The 23864-nt window shown below is 34.5% G+C and overlaps 1 protein-coding gene across 1 annotated transcript in view; it reads left to right on the top strand.

Moving 5' to 3' along the window:
* ADAMTS19 (ADAM metallopeptidase with thrombospondin type 1 motif, 19) overlaps positions 1 to 23864 on the top strand; it is a 293732-nt gene that overhangs the window by 51491 nt on the left and 218377 nt on the right. The window contains exons 3-4 of the mRNA XM_011981215.1: positions 4330 to 4379; positions 7515 to 7680. Coding sequence (XP_011836605.1) covers positions 4330 to 4379; positions 7515 to 7680 — 216 coding nt within the window. The remainder of the gene's footprint in view (positions 1 to 4329; positions 4380 to 7514; positions 7681 to 23864) is intronic.

Here is a 23864-nt window from a genome sequence, read left to right as displayed (position 1 = left end):
TTCATGATTTGGCTCTCTGTTTGTCTGTTACTGGTGTATAAGAATGCTTGTGATTTTTGCACATTAATTTTGTATCCTGAGACTTTGCTGAAGTTGTTTATCAGCTTAAGGAGATTTTGGGCTGAGACAATGGGGTTTTCTAAATATACAATCATGTCATCTGCAGACAGGGCCATACCACCCTGAACGCGCCTGATCTCGTCTGATCTCGGAAGCTAAGCAGGGTCGGGCCTGGTTAGTACTTGGATGGGAGAGGAGGGTTAATCTTGACTATGAGTGAGGGGGTTGGGGAATCATCTCCATAAAGGAGGTATAAAACCATTGAGTGTGATAGATGCAGAAAACAATTGCTGATCAAAAGCCAACCTTGGAATGAGGAACATGACCTGTTTAAGGGAACAGAAATAGTTTCTAGAGACAAAAAGGACCAGGGCAGTGATAATTCAAGGAGGAGAAAAGTGGGCAAGGATCAAATGCTGCAGAGAGGGGAATAAAAAAGGAAATTGTGGGCAACCTCAGAACAATTTCTGAAGTTTGGGGATTTGGGAGGGGGAACTAGAATGTAAGTAAAAATTTAAGTAGAGTGTAGGTAGCAAGCAAAGATAGCGTGATGTATCAAAACCAAAAATTAGCATGGAAACTGGGAAGCCTACACTCTAGCCCTGACATTCACATTAACTCTCTGTATAATTTTAGGCAAGCCATGCAATATTTCTAAGGATTGATTTTCTTTATTTTAAAACTCCTATAATGCTCAGATGATTTCTAACTTTCCTTCTATCACTGGAGTTTTATGATTCTCTTTGGAGTCCTTTGGTTAGGAAAGAAAATGGAATGAGGTTAACAATGTGATCATCTGAAAAGTTTTCCTAAAGATAGTACTTGGGCACACAAGGAAGCCAACATTGGAAATGCCCAGTGGAAGAAATAAAATTCTTATTTCCCTCTATGAAATCACAGGTAGAGTGAGTACCTGCTCTTCAGAGCAGTGATGGATACATTTTCCGTTATCTCAAGAAGGAAGACTACATTGAGTTAAGAGCAACATTCCTTGAGCATCTGTTATGTATTAGACCTTATGTATTGAAGACATGAAGATGAGCACTATTCCAAAGCCTCAAGTAGCTCATGGTCTAATCAGAAAGACATGAAACTATAACCACATTAGACATATTAGTGCAACAACAGAAAATGTCTGGTGTAGAATTAGATAGGGAAGGCAGTGGTTACTCTGGAGAAAAGATAGGGTCTGCTTGATTTTGAAGAATTGATAGCTCTTCACAGACCCAATGGCATTCTGGAAAGAGAAGGCAGTGTGTGCAAAATGCCAAGATGTAATCATGCAACTAAAGGTTATTTTGAAATATGTTTGTTCACACAGTAAAAGTTTGTCTGTTATTGTTATATATGAAGTTTGAGTAGTAAAAGTAAAACTGGAAAGGGAGATGATACAATTCTCATAGCCTTATAGGCCTCATATATCTTCATGAAGGATTTTATCTTTCTGAGCATATTGTGGAAACACTGAAAGGATCATCAGGAAGAGTGTTTTAAGATGATAAGAAAATAGGATAGATGAGGTGTCAGAAGTGTAGTTTTATACAGATTTATATGTAGATATAGAATACACAAATGCATGAAAAATCACTCCCATTTACAGTAATACTGAAATGATATTTTATTTGAATATAGCAAAAAACATATGGCATTGTAATTTATGCCAAGCCCTATGTCATGCTTACATTTGAAACTATGTAATGCTTTATAATGAAATATATTAATACATTATAACCTTATGAGAAAATACTTAAGAAAATAAAGCCAGGGTGGGTGAGGAGGCTCACACCTGTGTTCCCAGTATTTTGGGAGGCTGAGGTGGGCGGATCACCTGAGGTCAGGAGTTCAAGACCAGCCTGGCCAACATGGAGAAACTCCATCTCTACTAAAAATATGTAATCCTAACTACTAGGGAGGCTGAGGCAGGAGAATCACTTGAACCCAGGAAGCGGAGGTTGTAGTGAGCCAAGATCATGTCATTGTGCTCCAGCCTGGGTGACAGAGTGACACTCCATCTCAAAAAAAAAAAAAAAAAAAAAGGAAAATAAAGCCAAACTTATATAGAAGTTCAGATCATGTACTGCATCAGACATTTGTCTAAAATGTTTTTACAAGCATATACTGATTCCAAAGCCTTTAAGCAACTTCTGTTACCACTGTTTACAACCAAAACACTTCTGCTTCTTCTAGTGTCTTGCTAATTCTCAGACATACCGTATATTGGAACAATAGACTTACATCCTAAGATATTTGATATTCAAGACATTGGCTTTCATTGTCCCATCAAGAACATTGTCATATATTTTTTTTCAATTATATGAGTTTATTTTATTTTCCGACTATATTTTCCCATTTCTCTGCTCAAACCAGACATCTTCCAACTGTTGCCTAGACTCTCCATCCTCTTTGCCCCCACTCATAATGCCTCCTCTATAAGGAGCATCCTTGCACTTGTCTTATGCAAATCCTGCTGTTCCTCGGTACCTTTCTCAGATCCTGAATTTATAATGATCTATCACCTTTCACATGTCCATCAGCACTTAGGACATTTAGTTATTATGATATGCTATATATTTTTAAATTATTTTAAATGACAAAAATTACAAATACATCACAAATGCACATATTTTTGGTGTGCAAAATGTTTTGATATATGCATACACTGTGCAAAGATTAAATCAATTAATGTGTCTGTTATCTCACATACTTATCAGGTTTTTGTGATGACCACATTTAAAAACTACTCTCTTGACAATTTTCAAATATATAATGCATTGTTTTTAATTACAATCACCATGTTGTGCAGTAAGTCTCTTGAACTTATTCCTCTTGTCTAACTGAAATTTTGGATCCTTTGACCAACATCTTCCCAAACTCCCTTTCTCTCCTTCTGCTGACCACCATTCTACTCTCTGCTTCTGTCAGTCTGACTTTTTTAGATTTTACATGTAAGTGAGATAGTGCAGTATTTGTTTCTGTAGTTGGCTTATTCTACTTAATATAATGCCCTTCACATTCATCCATGTTGTCACAAATGACAGGATTTTCTTTAAGTCTGAGTAGTATTCCGTCTACACACACACACACACCATTTTTTAATCCATTCATCTGTTAATGGACACTTAGGTTGATTCCACATCTTGACTATTGTTAATAGTGGTGCAATAAACATGAGGGTGCAGATCTCTCTTTGACATACTGATTTCATTTCCTTTGAATATATACCCAGAAGTGGAATTGCTGGATCATATTTTTTTTAAAATAGGATTTTATCATGACTCTTGAAATGTTAAGTATCTAATGAATGCTCAATATGTATTTGTTCAACTCACCCTCAAAAAATACCTTAAGCCAGTTCACTGAAACTTTAGCTAAAAATCAGAGGTTATGGAACATGAAGAAAATTGCAAGAAAGAAGCATGGAAGAATGAAGAGAAAACTTCAGATAATTGTGGTAGTACTTCGGTTATGTCAGTGATTTGGAAGTGAGATAGTTGAAGTGAAATAGTCATCCCAGTAGGAGTGGGGAAAAGAATGGAGAGTATCAGATTTCTTTCTGTTCCTTCTAACTCTTTAGTTAGATCTTATATGCTTTAGGATCTGTTTATTTAATAGCCCATAATTAACTTGAATTTGAATAAATGAACCATTTATAAATAATGAGGTAAAGTAACAATATATGAACATTCCTTGTACATGGTCCAAATCAAATTTTATGTTTTGATTAGAAGTTGGTGGTAGTGTCAGCACATCTACATGGAGATAAAAGTTAATGGTTATTTTAAAAAGCACAGAGCCACATAAATGGAGAAAAAGAAATTTCAACCAGTAAGAAAAGAAATGACTGGTAGCTTATTTTCACAAAAGCAATGCTAAATTGCAAAATACGGAAATTCTTACTAAATTGAGAACTCAGATAACACTAAATGACAAAAGAACAGATGTAATCATAGGAGAAAATGCCTATGAAGATAGAAATAAATTAGAAAACAACTGTTAAACTTAATTTTACATCCAGATATTTACATGAAATGACTCGAGTTAAAATTTTTTCGAAAAATTTAAAAAGGAAAATATGAAAAACATATATACTAGGTGTTTATTTTAGATAATGCATTGTGCCATATTCATTCACATAATATTTAATATTTTATTTCCTGCTAAAATTCAGAGGACAATATTTTCACTAAAGCAAAGGCTGCCTAATTGTGGATTGCCCAGCACAAGGGCACTTGTGCAGAAAGGTTAATACGGGTTCATGTTCTTTCATAGCTTGTAAAATCACAGTGCAGATAAAACAGTTTATTTTATTAATGGAAAAAGTGAGCCCTTTGCGGGGACACAGAAAACCTCAAGATTTTCTATAATTCTGCTTTAATATGAACCAGTATCTTGAATGACACATATTCATGCTAGGGCACTTTGTGTGACATAGGATAGTATTCTAGGCCCAGATAGAAAGTTCATGGTGTGACTCTTGGTGCTAAATATGCCCCAGAGTGAACTGAGTTGGAACTAAGTGGTCAGACTATAAACATGTATTGAATGAATGAGTCACCACTTATAAGTATTCCAACTTGTTTTTTTCCTTTTTAAAAGTAGCTTTCTTGTTTTTAAAAGTGTCTGTAGATAAAATTCTAATACAACAGAAAATGTTTTGTAATGAAGAAGCTTCCAAATCCTAACAAAACAACAATATAATTTATTTCAGACAGTAATTTACATGCTAACAGGGATACAAAAATTAATAAAGTTAGATCCTTTGTACTCTGTTTTTCAACTTATACTCAAATGTTTGGGTGCTTATATTTATTATGATTGTCCTTATTATTAAAATTAAAATAACAGCAAACATTTATTGACTGGTTACCCATTATCAGAGCGTTACCCATGATAAGAGCATTGCTTTCTGTTCCTTCTAACTTGTTAGTTTCTTGTAGTTACACAGCTAGCAGTAAGTTATGAACCCAGTTCAGAATCTGTTCTTGGAGTCATTAAATTTTATGTGATAGTATGCAATTAAATTTTATAAGGTTTATTGTTATAAATCTAACCATGTTTATAACCTGGTTGAAAGGATGTACTGAATCACAAATTTATGATTTTCAGAAACTGAGCATGTTTGCCTGAGCTGTGCTGAGTATCATAATTATTATTTTAATCATCAGCCTCACTGTCAATTTTATGAGCGACCTTGAAAACTTTGTGACTCTCAGAATTACACTAATCCATAAGACAAGAATAACATATTTCTTTATTTTTAGCCTAGGTCAATAATGTGTAACACACCACCACCTATTCTTAATTTATGTGTAGATGTACTACATCTTTAATGGCTATTATTTAATAATTTTATCTTTAGTATTTTCTTGTCTCTCATTAAATTAAGCTCAAGGGAAAAACTACTGGATTTGATGTCATTGCCTTAAAATTCAAGCTAGTTTCAGATTGAGAGAAGTAAAATATGTATGGAAAATGAAAGAACTTATTTGAAGGTATTTGAAGGCATATTAAAATTATACAAATATTTGGCCCACATATATGCCCAATATTCTTGAAGGTTCATTAGAGTAAATCTTTCTTCATAATCCCCTACCCCCGAATATATTTGTGTGTGTGTGTGTGTGTGTGTGTGTGTGAGAGAGAGAGAGAGAGAGAAAGAGAGAGAGAGTGAGACATAGGGAAACCAATAGAGGGAGACAGAGAGAGAGAAAGAGAGGGGGGACAGATCAAGGTGATAAAATTGCTATTATTTAATAATTTTATCTTTAATATTTTCTTGTTTCTCATTAAATTAAGCTCAAGGGAAAAACTGCTGGATTTGATGTAATTACCTTAAAATACAAGCTAGTTTCAGATTGAGAGAAGTAAAATACGTATGGAAAATGAAAGAACTTATTTGAAGGTATTTGAAGGCATATTAAAATTATACAAATATTTGGCCCACATATATGCCTAATATTTTTAAAGGTTCATTAGAGTAAATCTTTCTTCATTATCCCCTACCCCCGAATATATTTGTGTGCCTGTGTACGTGTGTGTGTGTGTGCGAGAGCAAGAGCAAGAGCGAGAGAGAGAGAGAGAGAGAGAGAAAGAGAGAGAGAGATTGAGACGTAGGGAAACAAATAGAGGGGGAGAGGGAGAGAGAGAAAAGGAGAGAGAGGAGGGGGACAGATCAAGGTGATAAAATTGCTTATTCTCGTTCTTGATAATTTTTAGTGATAAAACTCATTCAATAAAATGAGATTGATTAGGATTTTAAGATTTACTCTTGGTTTATTTTATTTGGTACAGAATGAAATGAAGTAGAATATTAGCAATGGAAGATGCAATACTCTAATAATTCAAACACATTTTTAAAACTTTCTTCTGTACTTCCAAAGAAAACATGCATTTCTTTCAGGGTATATGTATTTTTTTAATTTCCACTTTAGAAAATAATTATATTATTATTGTGTGACTTATATGTGGATCAAATTGAAATGAAATATACATAAAATTGACATTGATCATTCAAAACAGAATTAAGAACTTTGATATTAGCAGATTGGTGATACAGGTTTTAGTGTATGATTTACTCAAAACTATTTGCTAAAGAGAATATAGTTGAATGTATGCTATCTATAAATATATATCTATATTAATTATACAGAGTTAAATATTAAAAATGGAAAAGATCAAGTCATAGCATGTTCTTTCATGTGGAACACTTTCCCAGTTATAATGTAAATTTATATTCTAAAAAAGGAAAGGAAGAAATGACTAGGCTTAGCCTCAAAATATTACAAGTATTCCTACCTACTTGTTATAAGTACTTTTTATTGATCATAACTGTATTTTACAGTTTTAACCCTCTGTCTCACAATTGAATGACTTTTAAAACATGTCACTATGTGAAATGAAACTTGTTTATGTAAGTAATGCTTCATTTTTCTCTTATTCTTCAAGGGCTTTTAAAATATATAGTAGAAGACTTTAATAATATTTTATGTATTAATTTTGATGCCTCTTGCATTTGTCTCTTGCATTTGTCTTAACATGTTATATGAATTACTTTATTAAATAATGACTGTCAAAAAGTTGGACTGTGTCATGTATGCAATTAAAAACTGTGTTGCTCTTTCTGTACATGCTGTACATTTAAGTGACCCCATGGGTCTCCCAAAGTGAACCTTTAACATTCCAAAATTTTTACTGTGCATCTGTTGCTGGCGTCTAGCCTCCCACCCACACAGGCTAAGACTAACTAAATGAAGTTTATGTTAGTGCAATAAAGTACATAACGATGAAGTAATAAAATGGGAAGATAGTTACCTTACTAGTGGGGTTGCTAAGTTAGTTTCACTAGAAGACTGTATGCATGTTTGTTAACAAAAACAGAATGTATGAGTGGAAGAATCTAAAAGTATTTTTTCAAATGGTATTTCTTACATATCTTTTTGTGTTATATATTCCAGATGGGATTTATACAGCTCAATGAGGACTTCATATTTATTGAGCCACTCAATGATACAATGGCCATAACAGGTCACCCACACCGTGTATATAGGCAGAAAAGGTCCATGGAGGAAAAAGTCACAGAGAAGTCAGCTCTTCACAGTCATTACTGTGGTATCATTTCAGGTAAATGCCTTTTCCTGAAAGAGTTTAAGTAAACATTCAATGTGAGATGATTACTTTTAAAAAAAAATCTCTCTCATCTATTTACTAGCTTTACTTATTTATTTTTAATGTAGAATCTTTTGGTTAGTAACAATTAAATGTATCAATTGTAGGATTATCTTTTAGTTTTTTATGAAGCACTATATTTTAACATCAAAAAGTAGAAACTCAAAAGGACTTTAGAGATTATCATATAACATATCCTATACTTTTCTTGAATTGTAAAGTGTTCCTCATGGGATACTGTTCACTTTACTGGAATAGAAATGACACAGATAATTCCAGATACCCTGAAACTGAATACTGTGAGCTCATAGCCTTATTTTAGTCCACCTCTATGAAAGCATCATAGACATCTCTTTACTTGGACTAGAAGCATCCTCATCTTCTCTTTCTTTCTTTTTCTTTATTTTCTTTTTCCCATCTAACATCATTTTGGAGGTTAAAATTAGCTGCAGAATAGGAAGAAGAGTAAAGATTTATACGTTTGAATTTTGTTCTCAGTATTCAAATCCCTTAAGTCTGGAACTTTTCAGAGGCTCATAAACATTCCCAACCATCACATCCTCGGCTCTTTTTGTCTGCCAGTTCTTTACAGGAACAAAATGAGGGTGACTGTTTCATGTACTTTCTTACTTCCCTTAGGCAGAGATCTGTGGTGTTTGCAAGTATGGTGAAGAAAATGAATGATTTCTGTTACATAAGTAGGATCTGAAAGTCATAGCTAATATTCAGAAAAAAATTAAAAGTTTTCCTAGGAAAAATCTTTAGACATGGAATCCAGACATCTCAGGGTATTTACTGATTTAAGAAATATTTCCAGTTAGAATCTGAGGAAATATGAATTTATTGAAAATTTTTCAGTGTAAGGACTTTAAAATTTGACTTGCAGATTTTAAGTGCCAATGTAGCTTGTATTGAGATATCAATTCTAAAATTGATTATGCTATTTGAGGCTAGATTAGATATGTGCATGGTGACAATAAGTCAAATTTTAGAGACCATAGGATGTCTATATCATCAATTGCCTAGGGTGTTCAGATTCAGAAAAATACTATATTTCTATTTAGAATATATTTTTATCTCAAATTGATGTTACTTCCGTTTTCTTTTGTAAAAACTCATGATGTCATTTTGTACAGGAATCATCATCAAAAGCAGTTGAGTCTGTCTCCACGTCACAGTATTCCATGTCCACAATCAAGCCAGTTTAAATAAGACATATCCCTCTTCTCTATTACAAACACTGTAGATATAAAGAAGATAAAGTCTGCTTAACAAAAGGTGTAGCATTATGAACAAGCAAAAGAAAAGCTTCTGTATTGGGAAATGATAAAAACGACAGCAATAGTTTGGATTTAGTCCATTTAAGGAGTTGTTTTGTATAAGTTATACTGAAAATCTGCACTGTGTAACTTTTGAATAATTGTTAAGTTCCAGCTGTTCTAATTACTCATGTACTCTGATGACACAAAGCAGGCTTTGTATGCCATTATGCATAGAGGAAAGGTTTCAAGAAAATTCTGAATTATAGTAGGTTAATAAAGCATAAATACACAGTTCATATTTGGCAAATGTTGTGCATAAAGTTTCTGATATATATATATATTTTTGTAGGCATTATTGTTACATGTAAATGTTGACCTACTTGGGCCAAGAACTTGCATGTAAGGAGTGTTAAGCTATCATCAGCTAAATGATTTACTGAGCTTACCTATTTTCAGATGCTTTTTGAAGGTTCAGAATTTTAAAAATCATTTTAAAATCAGCAATCCGTGAAATAAAATATTTATTTACTGGTACTGACATGTCCAATTGTAGCCCTTCTCTTCTTATTTCAGGCTGATATATTAACAAATTAATAACATGGTCCAAATTTTGATAATGTTGCAGTATTTGCCTCTGGAAAATGAAATTATTAAGTTTGCTTTTCTTCAACTTGGTCTTTGCACTCTCTTAATGTTTCCAAAGTTTTAGGTAGCTTATGTTTATATGTATTACTTACATGAATATTTTTTTCCAAACAGGGATTTTCCTGTTTTAAAATGACTTTGTTGTGTTATTGTACTAGAATATAATGTAAAGGAAGGGAAAGCACATGAGTTTGCGAGTCAGAGGCCTCAGGTTCAAGGTCCAGCTTTAGTCTCACTCCAGCCTAGGTAATCTTGAGCAATTACCATAACTTTTGAAACTTAGCTTTTTTGTTTGTAATGTAAGCACAACCTTACATGAATGTGTCACCTTACATGAATGTGGAGATAAATGACAGTTTCTATTCTCAAGAGGTGAACAATATATTATTTTAACAAACTGGTAAATCAGTAATTACACCACAGTGTGATAAGAACTAAAATAGACTTAGCACACAAGATCCCAAGCTCCTGAAAATGGACAATTGAGTCTCAAAGATCAAGTAAAACTTACTAAGACTAGAGGAAGAAAAGGGAACAGAGTCCAGGCTGAGATAGTGGACTTCGGAATCAGACTGCCTGTATATGCTACTTCTCTCTGTGTGATCTTGGGAAGCTTACTTTATCTCTCAAAAGGTCCACTTACCATATAGAAAATGGGGATAGTGATACTTGAACCTGAAGACTGTCCTCAGAATTAAGTGACATTATGTATTAAACATGAGAAACGTGAAGTTTTTAGTGCATGTTGTTACATGTTAATGAGGCAAGAACATTTCAGGCAGAAGGAACAGCACGTGAAAAAGTATAAAGGCATGAGAAGGCAACAAGGGAGCGGAAACCAAGTTTCTGTACTTGATAAGACACAGCCCTGGAAAAGTAGTCATGGACTAGAAACTGAAGGGACTTGTGTGCCCTGGTAAGGACGTTATCTTCAAGTGACACTATCAGTTTGTATTAACATTTTAGTGTAAACACATGAGTATGTCTAAGACTCAGTAGGAAAAAAGAAGAGATTTACGGAGTTGAAGACAAAGTTTAGGCAGGATGTAGAGATCATCTATCTCCATTCTTACAGCTGACTTAACCAGGCCACTACTGAACTAGTTCCCATACTCCATCCATAAGTATTGTGGAGATTATTGTCAATCTGTGGTGGGCATTATAGAGAGCACACACTGAACACTGGTGAATAATTCTACATTTCTTCTCTGACTGGAAGTGTACAGTATCAACTGTGTTGTTTTTATACATGCATTTGGATACAACATGGTCTAAAGATTTAGGAGATGAAGAATGAGCTCTGCATAGTTGTATGTAATAAACACATCAAAGGGAGCAACTTAATAAAAAGATTACTTCAATATGCATGTTTTTCACAGACAATGGATAACTTATATGGCAGAGTCTACTGTGAAGTTGAGATTTTTTAGAAACCTAGAATTTTCCAGGTAGCCTGTTTAAATGAAAATAAGGACAAAGGAAACTGACAGATTGGGGCCATCACAGCTGTCACCAGCTGGGACACTGAGGGAAATATACTTTTCTAACTCTGTCTTACCTGATCTATCTACCACTCTTGGTACAGATAAAAAGCCTCTCATTTTATAAACTATCCCCTTCATTTTATAAACTATCCTCCTTTTACATTTCTTACATCTCCTTCTCTGTCCTTCTATGGGAATGTCTTCTTTTTTTGTTTACCCCTGAATACAGGCATTTGTCAGGACTTCCTTTTTTTTTTCTACTTCTTATTCCACCTGCTTTCCCAGGGTGATATAATCCGAAGTCAATGTGGGTTCAGCTTTACATTGGTTAATTCCAGAGTGTCTCCATTTCAGTCTTTCTCCTGACTTCCATATGTATATATATATGTAATAGTAACTTCTATTCAGATGTCCTCAAACATCTCAGACTTAATAAATCTAAGGCTGAACCCATCAACTCTCCTCCCAAACGCCTCTTCTGATATCCTTGACTGTTTATCTAGTCTCTTGAAAATTAAAAATAAACCCCCCAACCAAATCACAAGTAACAATTTAAAAAAAAAAAGTATTAATCTAACCTAACCTTCTGCCTTTTCTTTCTCTAAGTCTGATTGAGTTTATTCATGATGCTGTCTACCTCCTAATATTTTGCCTGTCATCTCTTTCTACCACTCCTGTGTAATTATTGTAAGAACATTTGTTTAACTAGTCATAGTGGTATACCTGTAGTCCTAGCTACTCGGGAGGCTGAGGTGGGAGGATCATCTGTGCCCAGGAGTTTGAGGCTGCAGTAAGCCATGATCTCACCACTGTACTCCAGCTTGAGTGACAGAGTGAGACCAGATCCCATCTCTAAAAGACACACACACATACATACACACACACACACTTCTATAAAATGTATCATGTGCCAGTTCATGTAGTTATGTTACATGTGTTATTTTATTTTTATGTTTTCTATAATCCTTTGAGGTAGGAGGTATTTGTATCCTCATTTCTTATTATTTAAAAAAATTTGTTGTGGGTACATAGTAGGTGTATATATTTATCAGGCACATAAAATGTCTTCATATAGGTATGCATTGTGAAACAAGCACATCATGGCAAATGGGGTATCCATCCCCTCAACCACTTATGTTTTGAGATACAAATAATCCAATTACATTATTTAAGTTATCTAAAAATATACAATTACGTTATTATTGACTATAGTTACCCTATTGTGCTATCAAATAGTAGGTCTTACTCATTTTTTCTAACTTTTTTGTACCCATTAACTATCCCCACCTCCCCTCAAACCCCTCACTACCCTTCCTAGCCTCTGCTAACCATCCTTCTACTGTTTATGTCCATGAGTTCAATTGTTTTGATTTTTAGATCCCACAAATAAGTGAGACCATCCCATGTTTGTCTTTCTGTGCCTGACTTCTTTCACTTAACATAATGATCTCCAGTTCCATCCATGTTGCTGCAAATGACTATATCTCATTCATTTTGTGGCTGAATAATATTTCATTGTGTGTAAGTACCACATTTTCTTTATCCGTTTGTCTGCTGCTGGACCCTTAGATTGCTCCCAAATCTTAGCTGCTGAAAAGACGGTGCTGCAACAAACATAGAAGTGCAGATATCTCTTAGATACACTGATTTCCTTTCTTTTGGGTATATACCCAGCAGTGGGATTGCTGGGTAATATGATAACTCTATTTTTAGTGTTTGAGGAACCTTCAAACTGTTCTCCATAGTGGTTCTACTAATTTACATTCTCACTAACAGTGTACAAGGGTTCCCTTTTCTCCATATCCTTGCCAGCATTTGTTGGCTGTCTTCTGAATAAAAGCCGTTTTAACTGAGGCGAGATGATATCTCATTGTAGTTTTGATTTGCATTTCTCTGGTGACCAGTGATGTTGAGCACCTTTTCATGTGCCTGTTTGCCATTTGTATGTCTTCTTTTGAGAAATGCCTGTTCAAATATTTTGCATATTTTTTTATTGGATTATGAGTTTTTTTTCCTGTAGAGTTGTTTGAGTTACTTATATATTCTAGTTATTAAACCTTTGTCAGATGGATAGTTTGCAAATATTTTCTCCCATTCTGTGGGTTGTCTCCACTTTGTTAATTGCATCCTTTGCCTTGCAGAAGCTTTTTAACTTGATATCATCCCATTTGTTCATTTTTTGCTTTGGATGCCTGTGCTTGTGGTGTATTACTCAACAAATCTTTGCTGAGACCAATGTCCTGGAGATTTTCCCCAAAGTTTTCTTGTAACAGTTTCATAGTTTGAGGTCTTAGATTTAAATCTTTAATCCATTTTGATTTGATTTTTGTATATGGTGAGAGAGAGGGATATAGTTTCATTCATTTGCAAATGGATATTCGGTTTTCCCAGCACCATTTATTGATGAGACTGTCTTTTCCCTATTATATGTTCTTGGCACCTTTTTCAAAAATGAGTTCACTGTAGGTGTGTGGATTTGTTTCTTGGTTCTCTGTTATGTTCCATTGGTATATGTGCCTGTTTTTATGCTAGTACCGTGCTCTTTTGGTTACTGTAGCTCTTTAGTACAATTTAAAGTCAGGTAATGTGATTCCCCCAGTTTTGTTCTTTTTGCCAAGGATAGCTCTGTCTGTTTGGGGTCTTTTAGTGATTCTGTGTAAATTTTAGGACTGTTTTTGAATCTGTAGATTGCTTTGAGTAGCATGGACATTTTAGCTATATTGATTCTTCCAACCCATGAACATGGAATATCTTTCTACTTTTTGTTATCTTCTTCAATTTCCCTCATCAGTGTTTTATAGTTTTCATTATAGAGGTCTTTCACTTCTTTGGTTACTTCCTAGGTATTTAATTTTATGTGTGGCTATTGTAAATGGGGCTACATTTTAAAATTTCTTTTTCACATTGTTCACTGTTGGCAAATAGAATTGCAATGATTTTTGCATGTTGATTTTGTATTCTGCAACTTTACTGAATTTATGTGTTTTAATAGTTTTCTTGTGGAGTCATTAGGTTTTTCCTAATATAGGATTATATCATCAGCAAACAAGGATAATTTGACTTCTTCCTTTCCAATTTGGATGCCCTTTGTATTTTTCTCATTTGATTGCTCTAGCTAGGACTTCCAATAATATATTTAATAACAGTGGAGACAGTCGGCATCCTTGTTGTGTTACAGATTTTAGAGAAAAGTCTTTCTGCTTTTCCTCATTTAGTATGATACTAGCTGTGGGTCTGTGACATATGATTTTTATTATGTTGATGTATGTTCCTTCTATCCCAAGTTTTTTGAGAGTTTTTATACTGAAGGGATGCTGAATTTTATGAAATGCTTTTTCAGCATGAATTGACATGATCATGTGATTTTATCCTTCATTCTGTTTATAAGATGTATCATGTCGACTGATTTGCAATTGTTGAACCATCCTAGCATCCCAGGGATATTTTCCAATTTGTCATGATGAAGAAACTTTCTAATATATTGTTGCATTCAGTTTTCTAGTATTTTGTTGAAGACTTTTACATCAGTATTCATCAGAGATATTAGCCTGTAGTATTTTTTTTTTCAATTTATATGTCTTTTTTCTGTTTGTTTGGTTTTTGTTTTTTTGTATCAGGGTAATACAGGTTACCTAAAATGACTTTGGAAGTATTCCCTCCTCTTATTTTTTCTGGAATAGTTTGACTAGGATGGGTATTAGTTCTTCCTTAAATGTTTGATAGAATTCAGCAGTGAAGCCACAGGGTCCTGGGCTTTACTTTACTGGAAGACATTTTTTTATGGCTTCAATCTTGTTACTTTCTATCTGTTCAGATTTTTGATTTCTTCCTGTTTCAATCTTGGTAGGTTGTATGTATCTAGGAATTTGTCCATTTCTTCTATGTTTTACAATGTATTGGCATATAGTTGCTCATAGTAGCTACTAATGATCCTTTGAATTTCTACAGTATTGGTTGTAATGTCTCCTTTTTCATTTCTGATTTTATTTATTTGGACTTTCTCTCTTTTATTCTTAGTCCGGCTAAGGGTTTGTCAGTTTTGTTTAACTTTTCAGAGAAAACACCCTTCTGTTTTATTGATTTTTTTGTATTTTTTATTTCAATTTCATTTATTTCTACTCTGATCTTTATTATTCCTTTTATTCTAGTTTTAAATTTGGTTTGTTCTTGCTATTCTAGTTATCTAAGATGCATTGTTAGGTTTTTTGAGATTTTTCCTTTTTTTTTTTTTTTGATGTAGGCACTTACAGTTATAAACCTCGCCTTGAGTACTGCTTTTGCTGAATCCCAAAGGTTTTGGAGTGTTTTGTTTTCATCATCTTTGTTTTAAGAAATTTTCCAATTTCTTTCTCACTTTCTTCATTGACCCACTGGTCATTGAGAAGCATAGTTTAATTTCCATGTATTTTCATAATTTCCAAAATTCCATCTTGTTATCAATTTCTAGTTTTATTCAATTTTGGTTAGAGAAGATGTTTGATATTATATTACTTCAGCTTTTGGAATGATTTAATGCTTTTTTTTAAAGATGTAACATATGGTCTTTCCTTGAGAATGATCCATATGCTGAGGAAAAGAATGCATATTCTGCAGCTCTTGGTTAAAATGTTCTGTAAATTTTTATTAGAGTCATTTGGCCTATAGTGCAGATTAAATCTGATATTTCTTGGTTGATTTTCTGTCTGGAAGATGTATCCAGTGCTTAAAGTGGGGTGTTGAAGTCTCCAGCTATTATTGTATTGTGGCCTATTCTCTCCCAATACTTCTGATAATATTTTCTTTATATATATGAGTGTTGGTTGCATATATATTTAAAATTGTTATATCCTCTTGTTGAATGGACCCCTTTATCATTATATAGTGACCTTCTTTGTCTTTTATAGTTTTTGTTTTGAAATCTATTTTGTCTTATATAAATATAGCAACTCCTGCTGTTTTTTGGTTTTTATTGGCATGGAATATCTCTTTCCAATCTTTTATTTTCAGTCTATATGTCTCTTTATAGGTGAAGTGCATTTCTTGTAGGCAACAGATCAATGGGTCTCGGTTTTTCATCTGTTTAGCCACTTCATGTCTTTTGATTAGATAGTTTAGTCCATTTACATTAATGTTATTATTGATCAGTAAGGACTTACTCTTGCCATTTTGCTATTTGTTTTCTGGTTGTTTTGTGGTCTTATCTTCCTTGTTTCTTTTCTTCCTGTATTCCTCTAGCAAAGGTGATTTTCTCTGATAATATGACTTAGTTTCTTGCTTTTTATTCTCTGTGTATCCATTATATGTTTTTGGGTTTGAGATTACCATGAGGTTGCAAATACTATCTTATAAACCATTATTTTAATCTGATAACATCTTAGTATTTCCATAAATAAACAAGCATAAAGAAATCCAACAAAAACTCTCTGCCTTAACTTCATACTCCAACTTTTTAACCTTTTTTTGTTTATATTTATATCTTATTGTACTGACTATGTCTTCAAAAGTTTTTATAGTTATCAGTTTTGATTGTTTCATTGTTTTGTATCTTAAATTAGGATAAAAGTAGTTTGCACACCACAGTAACAGTGTTATAATATTCTGTGTTTTTCTGTGTACTTAGTATTACCAGTGAGTTTTGTACCTTCAGGTGATTATTTATGGCTCATTAATGTTCTTTTCTTTCTGAATGAAGTACTTCCTTTAGCATTTTTTGTAGGACAGTTCTGGTATTGCTGAAATCCCTCAGTTTTTGTTTGTGTGGGAAGGTCTTTATTTTTCCTTCATGTTAGAAGGGTATTTTTGCCAGATATACTAATCAAGGGGAAATTTTTTTTCCTTCAGCACTGTACATGTCACACCACTCTCTCCTGGCTTGTAAGCTTTCCACTGCTGCCAGTGTATTGGAACTCAATTGTATGTTTTTTGTTTCTTTTCTCTTGCCGGTTTTAGGATTCTTTCCTTATCCTTAACATTTGAGATTTTGATTATTAAATGCCTTGAGGTAGTCTTCTTTGAGTTAAATCTGCTTGGTGTTCTATAACCTTTTTGTACTTGAATATTGGTATATTTGTCTAGGTTTGGGAAGTTCTCTGTTATTTCTTTGTAAAAACTTTCTGCCTCTATCTCTTTTTCTACCTCTTCTTTAAGGCCAATAACTCTTAGATTTGCCCTTTTGAGGCAATTTTCTAGATCCTGTAGGTTTGCTTCATTGTTTTTTATTCTTTTTTGTTTTGTCTCCTCTGACTGTGTATTTTCAAATAGCCTGTCTTCAAGATCACTAATTCTTTCTTTTTCTTGTTCAATTCTGCTGTTAAAAGACTGTGATTCACTCTTCAATATGCAAATTGGATTTTTCAACTCCAGAATTCCTGCTTGAGTCCTCTTAATTATTTCAAGTTCACTTGGTGTTCTACCCCTCTGTGGCTCTGCTGGTACCTGAAGCCAGTAAGTCTCAAAGGTTCACCCAAAGTCCTCGATGTAGTACCTGGGTGTCACAGCTGGATATTCAGGGCTTTTCAGTTAGCAGGTGGAAAATATTGCCAGGACTAGGTTCTTTTCTTCAAGGCAATGGGTTCCCTTCTGGCCTAGGGGATGTCTAGAAATGTCTTTTGGGAGCTAGGACATGGAATGGAGGCCTCACAACTCTAACTGGTGCCCTATCTTGCTGTGGCTGTGCTCATATCATAGATGTAAGACAAAGTCTTCCCCACATTTCCCTCTTCTCACCTCAAGCAGAAGGAGGGAGTCTCTTTGGAGCCACCAGCTATGCAGCCTGAGGTTAGGGGAGGGGTGATGCCAGAACTTCCTTGGCTATCCCAGTTGGTGTTTCAGTATAATGTGTGTATCTCCTAGTGCACTGTCTCTAGGACTTGCCTAAGAGTTGCAGTCCTTATAGCCTAACTGCCTTTCAAATTTTCTTGGAGGCTCAGAGTGCTGTAGCCTTCAGTATTGAGGTTTACAGGCACTCAGTTTCTTACCAGTGGGATTGCTGATTCCCCTCCTGCTAAGGCTGATTTAAATGCTCTCTCTGTGATGGGTGTCATCTGAGTTTGATCTGGTTTTCCTTTCGGCTCTAACAGGGCAGCACTGAGATCACTGCCTCGCAATTATTGCTCTATTCGCCGTCTCCCAGCACCCAGAGATACTCTCTGCATCACTCTGCAACTGCTGGGGTGGGGGAGGGGTGGTATCAGCAATTCAGCACTGTTTTTTTCTATCTTCAGTGCCTTTTTCAGCGATATGAAGTTAAAACCAGGTATTATGAGTGCTCACGTGATTTTCAGTTTTTGTGAAGGTATTTTTTTTTTTTTTCTGTGTAGATGGTTAACTTGGTGTCCTTGCAGTGGGGACAATTGGTGAAATGTTCTATTCCACCGTTTTGCTCTGCCCTCCCTGTTCTCATTTTATAGGAAAAAAAAAAAGACAAGGGAAACTGAAAGACTGTAAATAAACACACAAGGGATGATGTGATTCCCAGTATGCCATTTTGCATACCAGGAGACCCTGGACCCTTGACTCTACAGCCAATTTATATATTGCTTGGATTACTGCAGTTTATTGCTTTCTCTGTGTCTTCTTGATTTCAGTCTAACCCTCTCATAATCTAGTTTCCAATTTTTTAAAAAGGTGCATTTGATAATATTCTTTTCTGGGATTCTTCACACCTTCAGAGTAAAATTCATACTCTTCAGCTAAGCACACAACAACCTGAATATAGTAAGTAGATTAAGTGCACCCAAATCACCTGGGGATCAGAGTTAAAATGAAGATTTCTGGATCCCATCCAGATGCACTAAGTCAGAATTACTGAGGCCGGGACCCAAGAGAATCAGCATTTTAAACATGGACCCCGAAATGTGATTCTTCTTCATATTTAGAGAAACATCTGAGTTTATAGAGGTCTTTTATTTCTATCCCTATGTACCATACTCCTTCCTGTCTCTAAGTTTCCTGGTTTTCTTCAAAACTTTCTCCTCTTTTCCTTTAATCTTCTCATCCTCCAAGACTTAGTATCTTAGGGAAGTCCTTCTGAATCCCCCTGGATGCTACTTTCCCTTAGCCTTTCCAAGCTATTGCTTTGTAGTGCTACCATTGCATTTTGTGCATGTGGTGTTACACACTAGGGAGCCTAATAAAATGCTGGACATAAGGTTTCTTCACATTAATTCCATGAATATTATTTACTGCATGCCATACCCTGGACACAAAAATATGAGTAAAAATCAGCCTCTAAAGACAAAAATGTGGGAAGACACAATCTTTGTGAAACCTAAGAGAGTAAGATGACATTTCAATGATAGGAAAGATAAACAATGTTTGTAAACACTTTGAGTAAGAATTATTATTTTTTTCCACTAATTATTATTATTTGGACAATGATTATGCAGAGTGTTACTCTGTTAAGAGTTGAGATACATTTTTTCCAACAGATCTTTTGCTATCCAGTTATATGTATTTGTATGAGTCACTTCTCTGCCAATTGGAGTAGATACTCATGATTCTGAGATTCATTTACATGATTTCTAATGAGTCTAAAGTTGTAAAATTGTTGTATTTTATTATCTCATTTTCTAAATCTGCATGGTTTTCTCTTATCTGCTGCAGCTCATCGCTCAGGACCCTAAGCCTCAGCTCTGAATGAGAACTAACCCTTTTTCTATCTCCTATAATGCCAGCTCCATGCCCTAATTTGTCTCTTCTCTGACCTCCATGAGGTTATCCCAGTGATACTGTGAATGAGATGGTCACTGTAGTGATATATTTTATACGTTTATAGCTTTCTATTTTATAGCCTTCTAGAATGGAATCCAGTTTTCTCTTTTACAAAGGAAAGCATCTTTCAAGGAAGAGATTTTCATGTGGGCTGTGGCGTTATTAGATTGCTTAAACATTGCAGTAACAAAATAGTTGCTGTAGGAATTTTCTTGAGTTCTGAATATAAAAAAATAGTTTTAATATGACCAGTGATTATTTACTGTAGGTTTTAGTAAATATTATTTGATAATCAAAATGTAGTAGTTTGCTAAAAGCAAAATTTTTAATGAGAGCATAGAGTATATATCTAGGTGAAACTTTAAACCCATGTAAGTGTGCGTGTTCCCATTTAGAGATCAAATAAATATAAAGATTAATTTCCATATTAAAAATGTCATCCTAATAGCTAACATATTTCACATTTAATATAAAAATTATACATTGCAATAAGCAAGTTCAATATACATGCTCACATATTCCTAGTCATATATAATTTTTATCTATACAACAAATAAGTAGAAAAGTAAGTTTTTGTCCCACAGTCCCAAAGCTAGTAAGTTGCAAATCCAAGATTTTTATCTATGCATTTTGACCCCAAAGAATTGGTTTAACATCCCCCAGAAATGTTATCTTCCAATGTCCACCTCTAAGCTCTCTATACTTTGTCTAGATTCTAGCCTATAGGATGAAGGAAGGAAAGTAGGAGACAAGTGATTTTCTTTTAAAGGGTGACCAAAAGTTGTACATACTAGTTCTGTTCAAATTCCGTGTTTTACAACTCAGTGACATAATTACACTCAGTTGAACAGTAGACTGAGAAATGTTTCTGGGTACATAGCCACACATCTGACCAAAAAGTAGTGGTTGGGTGGGGATGTGGTTAGGGAATTTTTTATTCCTAAAAGTAAGAAAGGGAGAATGGATACTGATGGACACTTAATAGTCGCTACTACAGCATCTTATACAGCATCTGAGGACAAGAAGGTGATAGCTGGGAGAAAGTAAGAGAAAATGTGGAAAAGTGTCTAAGTAGAAGGAAGTGTCTCTTTTTAGTTATTGGATGTATCCATATTAATCTCATTTGCTCAGCAGAAGTTGACACTGGTGAGAAGCTATCACTTGTCGCAGTTGGTGAATATGTGATGGATAATACTCAGATTCTCATTCCCCTTCAAGGCCAATTATATATCCATCTACAAAGATGATGTTGAAAGTATGTGTGTATGTGTGTGTGTGTGTGTGTGTGTGTGTATATACACACATTAATATATATTATTAATTATTATATATATAAATATTAATTTATCTCTTGGTTTCTTTTTCTTTTCTTTTCTTTTTTTAAGATGAAGTCTCAGTCTGCCACCCAGGCTGGAGTGCAGTGTCGCGATTTTGGCTTTATTATATATATTATATATAAATATATAATATTAATATAAATATTAATATATATACACACGTATGTATGTTAGAATGTAAGTATATACACACATAATATATAAATAACATATGTATGCATAGTTGTGTGTGTGTGTGTGTATATATATATGATCAATTTGGTCTTTGGTATTAACTTCTGGTACTGAATCTGGATCCATAAAGTTTACTTTTAACTATAGTGATTCTGATTCAGATGGCTAGTATTGTTTTTGTCATCTTGCATTGCCTTGTTATATGGTATAAATAAGGAATATTTGCATTAATTGTTATAACACTTCAGTTAACTTTGTTAACTGATTATACATGATAGTTGAGTAAAACTGGATTTATTACATAATTTTAAAATCTGTGTCATTGCTAGAAAAAATGAGAAACAGTAACTTATGGGGAGAGTCTAGATAAGATTAGTTTCCAGCAGTAGTGGTGGGATCCAGTTCTTATTAGATCACAGAGTTGACAGGTGGGCATAGAAGTCATAATACAAATTAAACAGTAGGTCAAGAATCCAAGAGATAAGGCTGGAAACAGTGGAACAGTGGCTCACACCTGTTATCCTAGCACTTTGGGATGCCGAGGCAGGTGGATCATCTGAGGTCAGGAGTTCAAGACCAGACTGGCCAACATGGCAAAACCCTGTCTCTACAAAAACTGCAAAAATTAGCCAGGCATTGTGGTGCATGCCTGTAATCCCAGCTACTTAAGAGGCAGAGGCAGGAGAATCACGTGAACCCAGGAGGCAGAGGTTGAAGTGAGCCAAGATCGCGACACTGCACTCCAGCCTGGGTGGCAGACTGAGACTCCATCTTAAAAAAAAGAAAAGAAAAGAAAAGAAAAATAAACCAAGAGATAAATTATTCTGTAAACATGAAAAGATGTTAGAGGTCAAACAAGGTAGGATATGTGGTTAGTAGAATAGGATAGGATAGGATAGAATAGAATAGAATAGAATAGAATAGAATAGAATAGAATAGAATAGAATAGAATAGGCAAGCTAAAACGAAGGCACCTGGAATAAGACTCAACTTATCAGAAACCAAAAAGATAGATTAGAACTGTGAGAACACATATCCTGAATTCAAAACAAAGTTAGAGACATACAGGGAATCATGACTAATTGAATATACGTGTTTCACTTCACTCTTGAACAGACTTCACTGAATTTATATTAAATAGTAAAGAAATACAAAGGTGTCAGTCAGCAGTGCACGTTGTGGAAAGATGATAGCAGCTTAGAGACATCAACAGAATATGATAAACGGCAAGGAAAGGAGCAAGTGATAGCTGATTTAACAATATACCATGGAGATTATTCTTCAACTGTAGAAAATTCTTAAACTTGATTGAATTGTACTTGTGAATGGCTGCATAATGTGGCATGTAAGTTACCCTCAATAAACCTGTTATAATTGTAAATTTATTATTGAAGCACCATGGGCATACAGAAAATTGCAGAAACAATATGTTCAACTGCTGAATTTTCCCAGTGTGAACATAACCAATAGCTACTGGAATCAGACTATAGAGAATACCTGGGAATTCAGCTTATAAGGGACATGAAGGACCTCTTCTAGAAGAATTACAAACTACTGCTCAAGGAAATAAGAGAGGACACAAACACATGAGGAAAAAAATCATGCTTATGGATGGGAAGAATTGATATTGTGAAAATGGCCATACTGCCTAAAGTAATTTATAGATTCAATGCTATTCCTATCAAGCTTCCATTGACTTTCTTTGCAGAATTAGAAAAAAACTACTTTAAGTTTCATATGGAACCAAAAATAGCCGGTATAGCCAAGACAAGCAAAAAAGAAGAAAGCTGGAGGCATCACACTACCTGACTTCAAACTACTACAAGGCTACAGTAACCAAAACAGCATGGTACTGGTACCAAAACAGATAAAGAGACAAATGGAACAGAACAGCGACCTCAAAAATACCACACATCTACAACCATCTGATCATCGACAAACCTGACAAAAGCAATCAGTGGTGAAAGTATTCCCTGTTTAATAAATGGTGCTGGGAAAACTAGCCATATGCAGAAAACAGAAACTGGACCCCTTCCTTACACCTTATACAAAAATTAACTCGAGATAGATTAAAGACTTAAATGTAAAGCCCAAAACCATAAAAACCCTAGAAGAAAACTTAGGCAACACCATTCAGGACGTAGGCATGGGCAAAGACTTCATGACTAAAACACCAAAAGCAATTGCAACAAAAGCCAAAATCGACAAATGGGATCTAATTAAACTGAAGAGCTTCTGCATAGCAAAATAAACTATCATAAGAGTGAACAGGCATCCAACAGATTGGGAGAAAATTTTTGCAATCTAGACATCTGACTAAGGGCTAATATCCAGAATCTACAAGGAACTTGAACAAATTTACAAGACAAAACAACAACAACAACAACAAACAACCCCATCAAAAAGTGGCCAAAAGGTACGAACAGACACTTCTCAAAAGAAGACATTTATGCAGCCAGCAGACTGCTATAGCACATGTATACCTATGTAACAAACCTACACGTTCTGCACATGTATCCCAGAACTTGAAGGAAAAAAAAAAAAAA

The sequence above is a fragment of the Mandrillus leucophaeus genome, unplaced genomic scaffold (assembly GCF_000951045.1).
Source record: "Mandrillus leucophaeus isolate KB7577 unplaced genomic scaffold, Mleu.le_1.0 Scaffold221, whole genome shotgun sequence".
NCBI classification, from domain to species: domain Eukaryota; kingdom Metazoa; phylum Chordata; class Mammalia; order Primates; family Cercopithecidae; genus Mandrillus; species Mandrillus leucophaeus.
The sequence above is the reverse complement of the archived record's forward strand: the minus strand, read 5'-3'. Positions and strand labels throughout refer to the sequence as shown.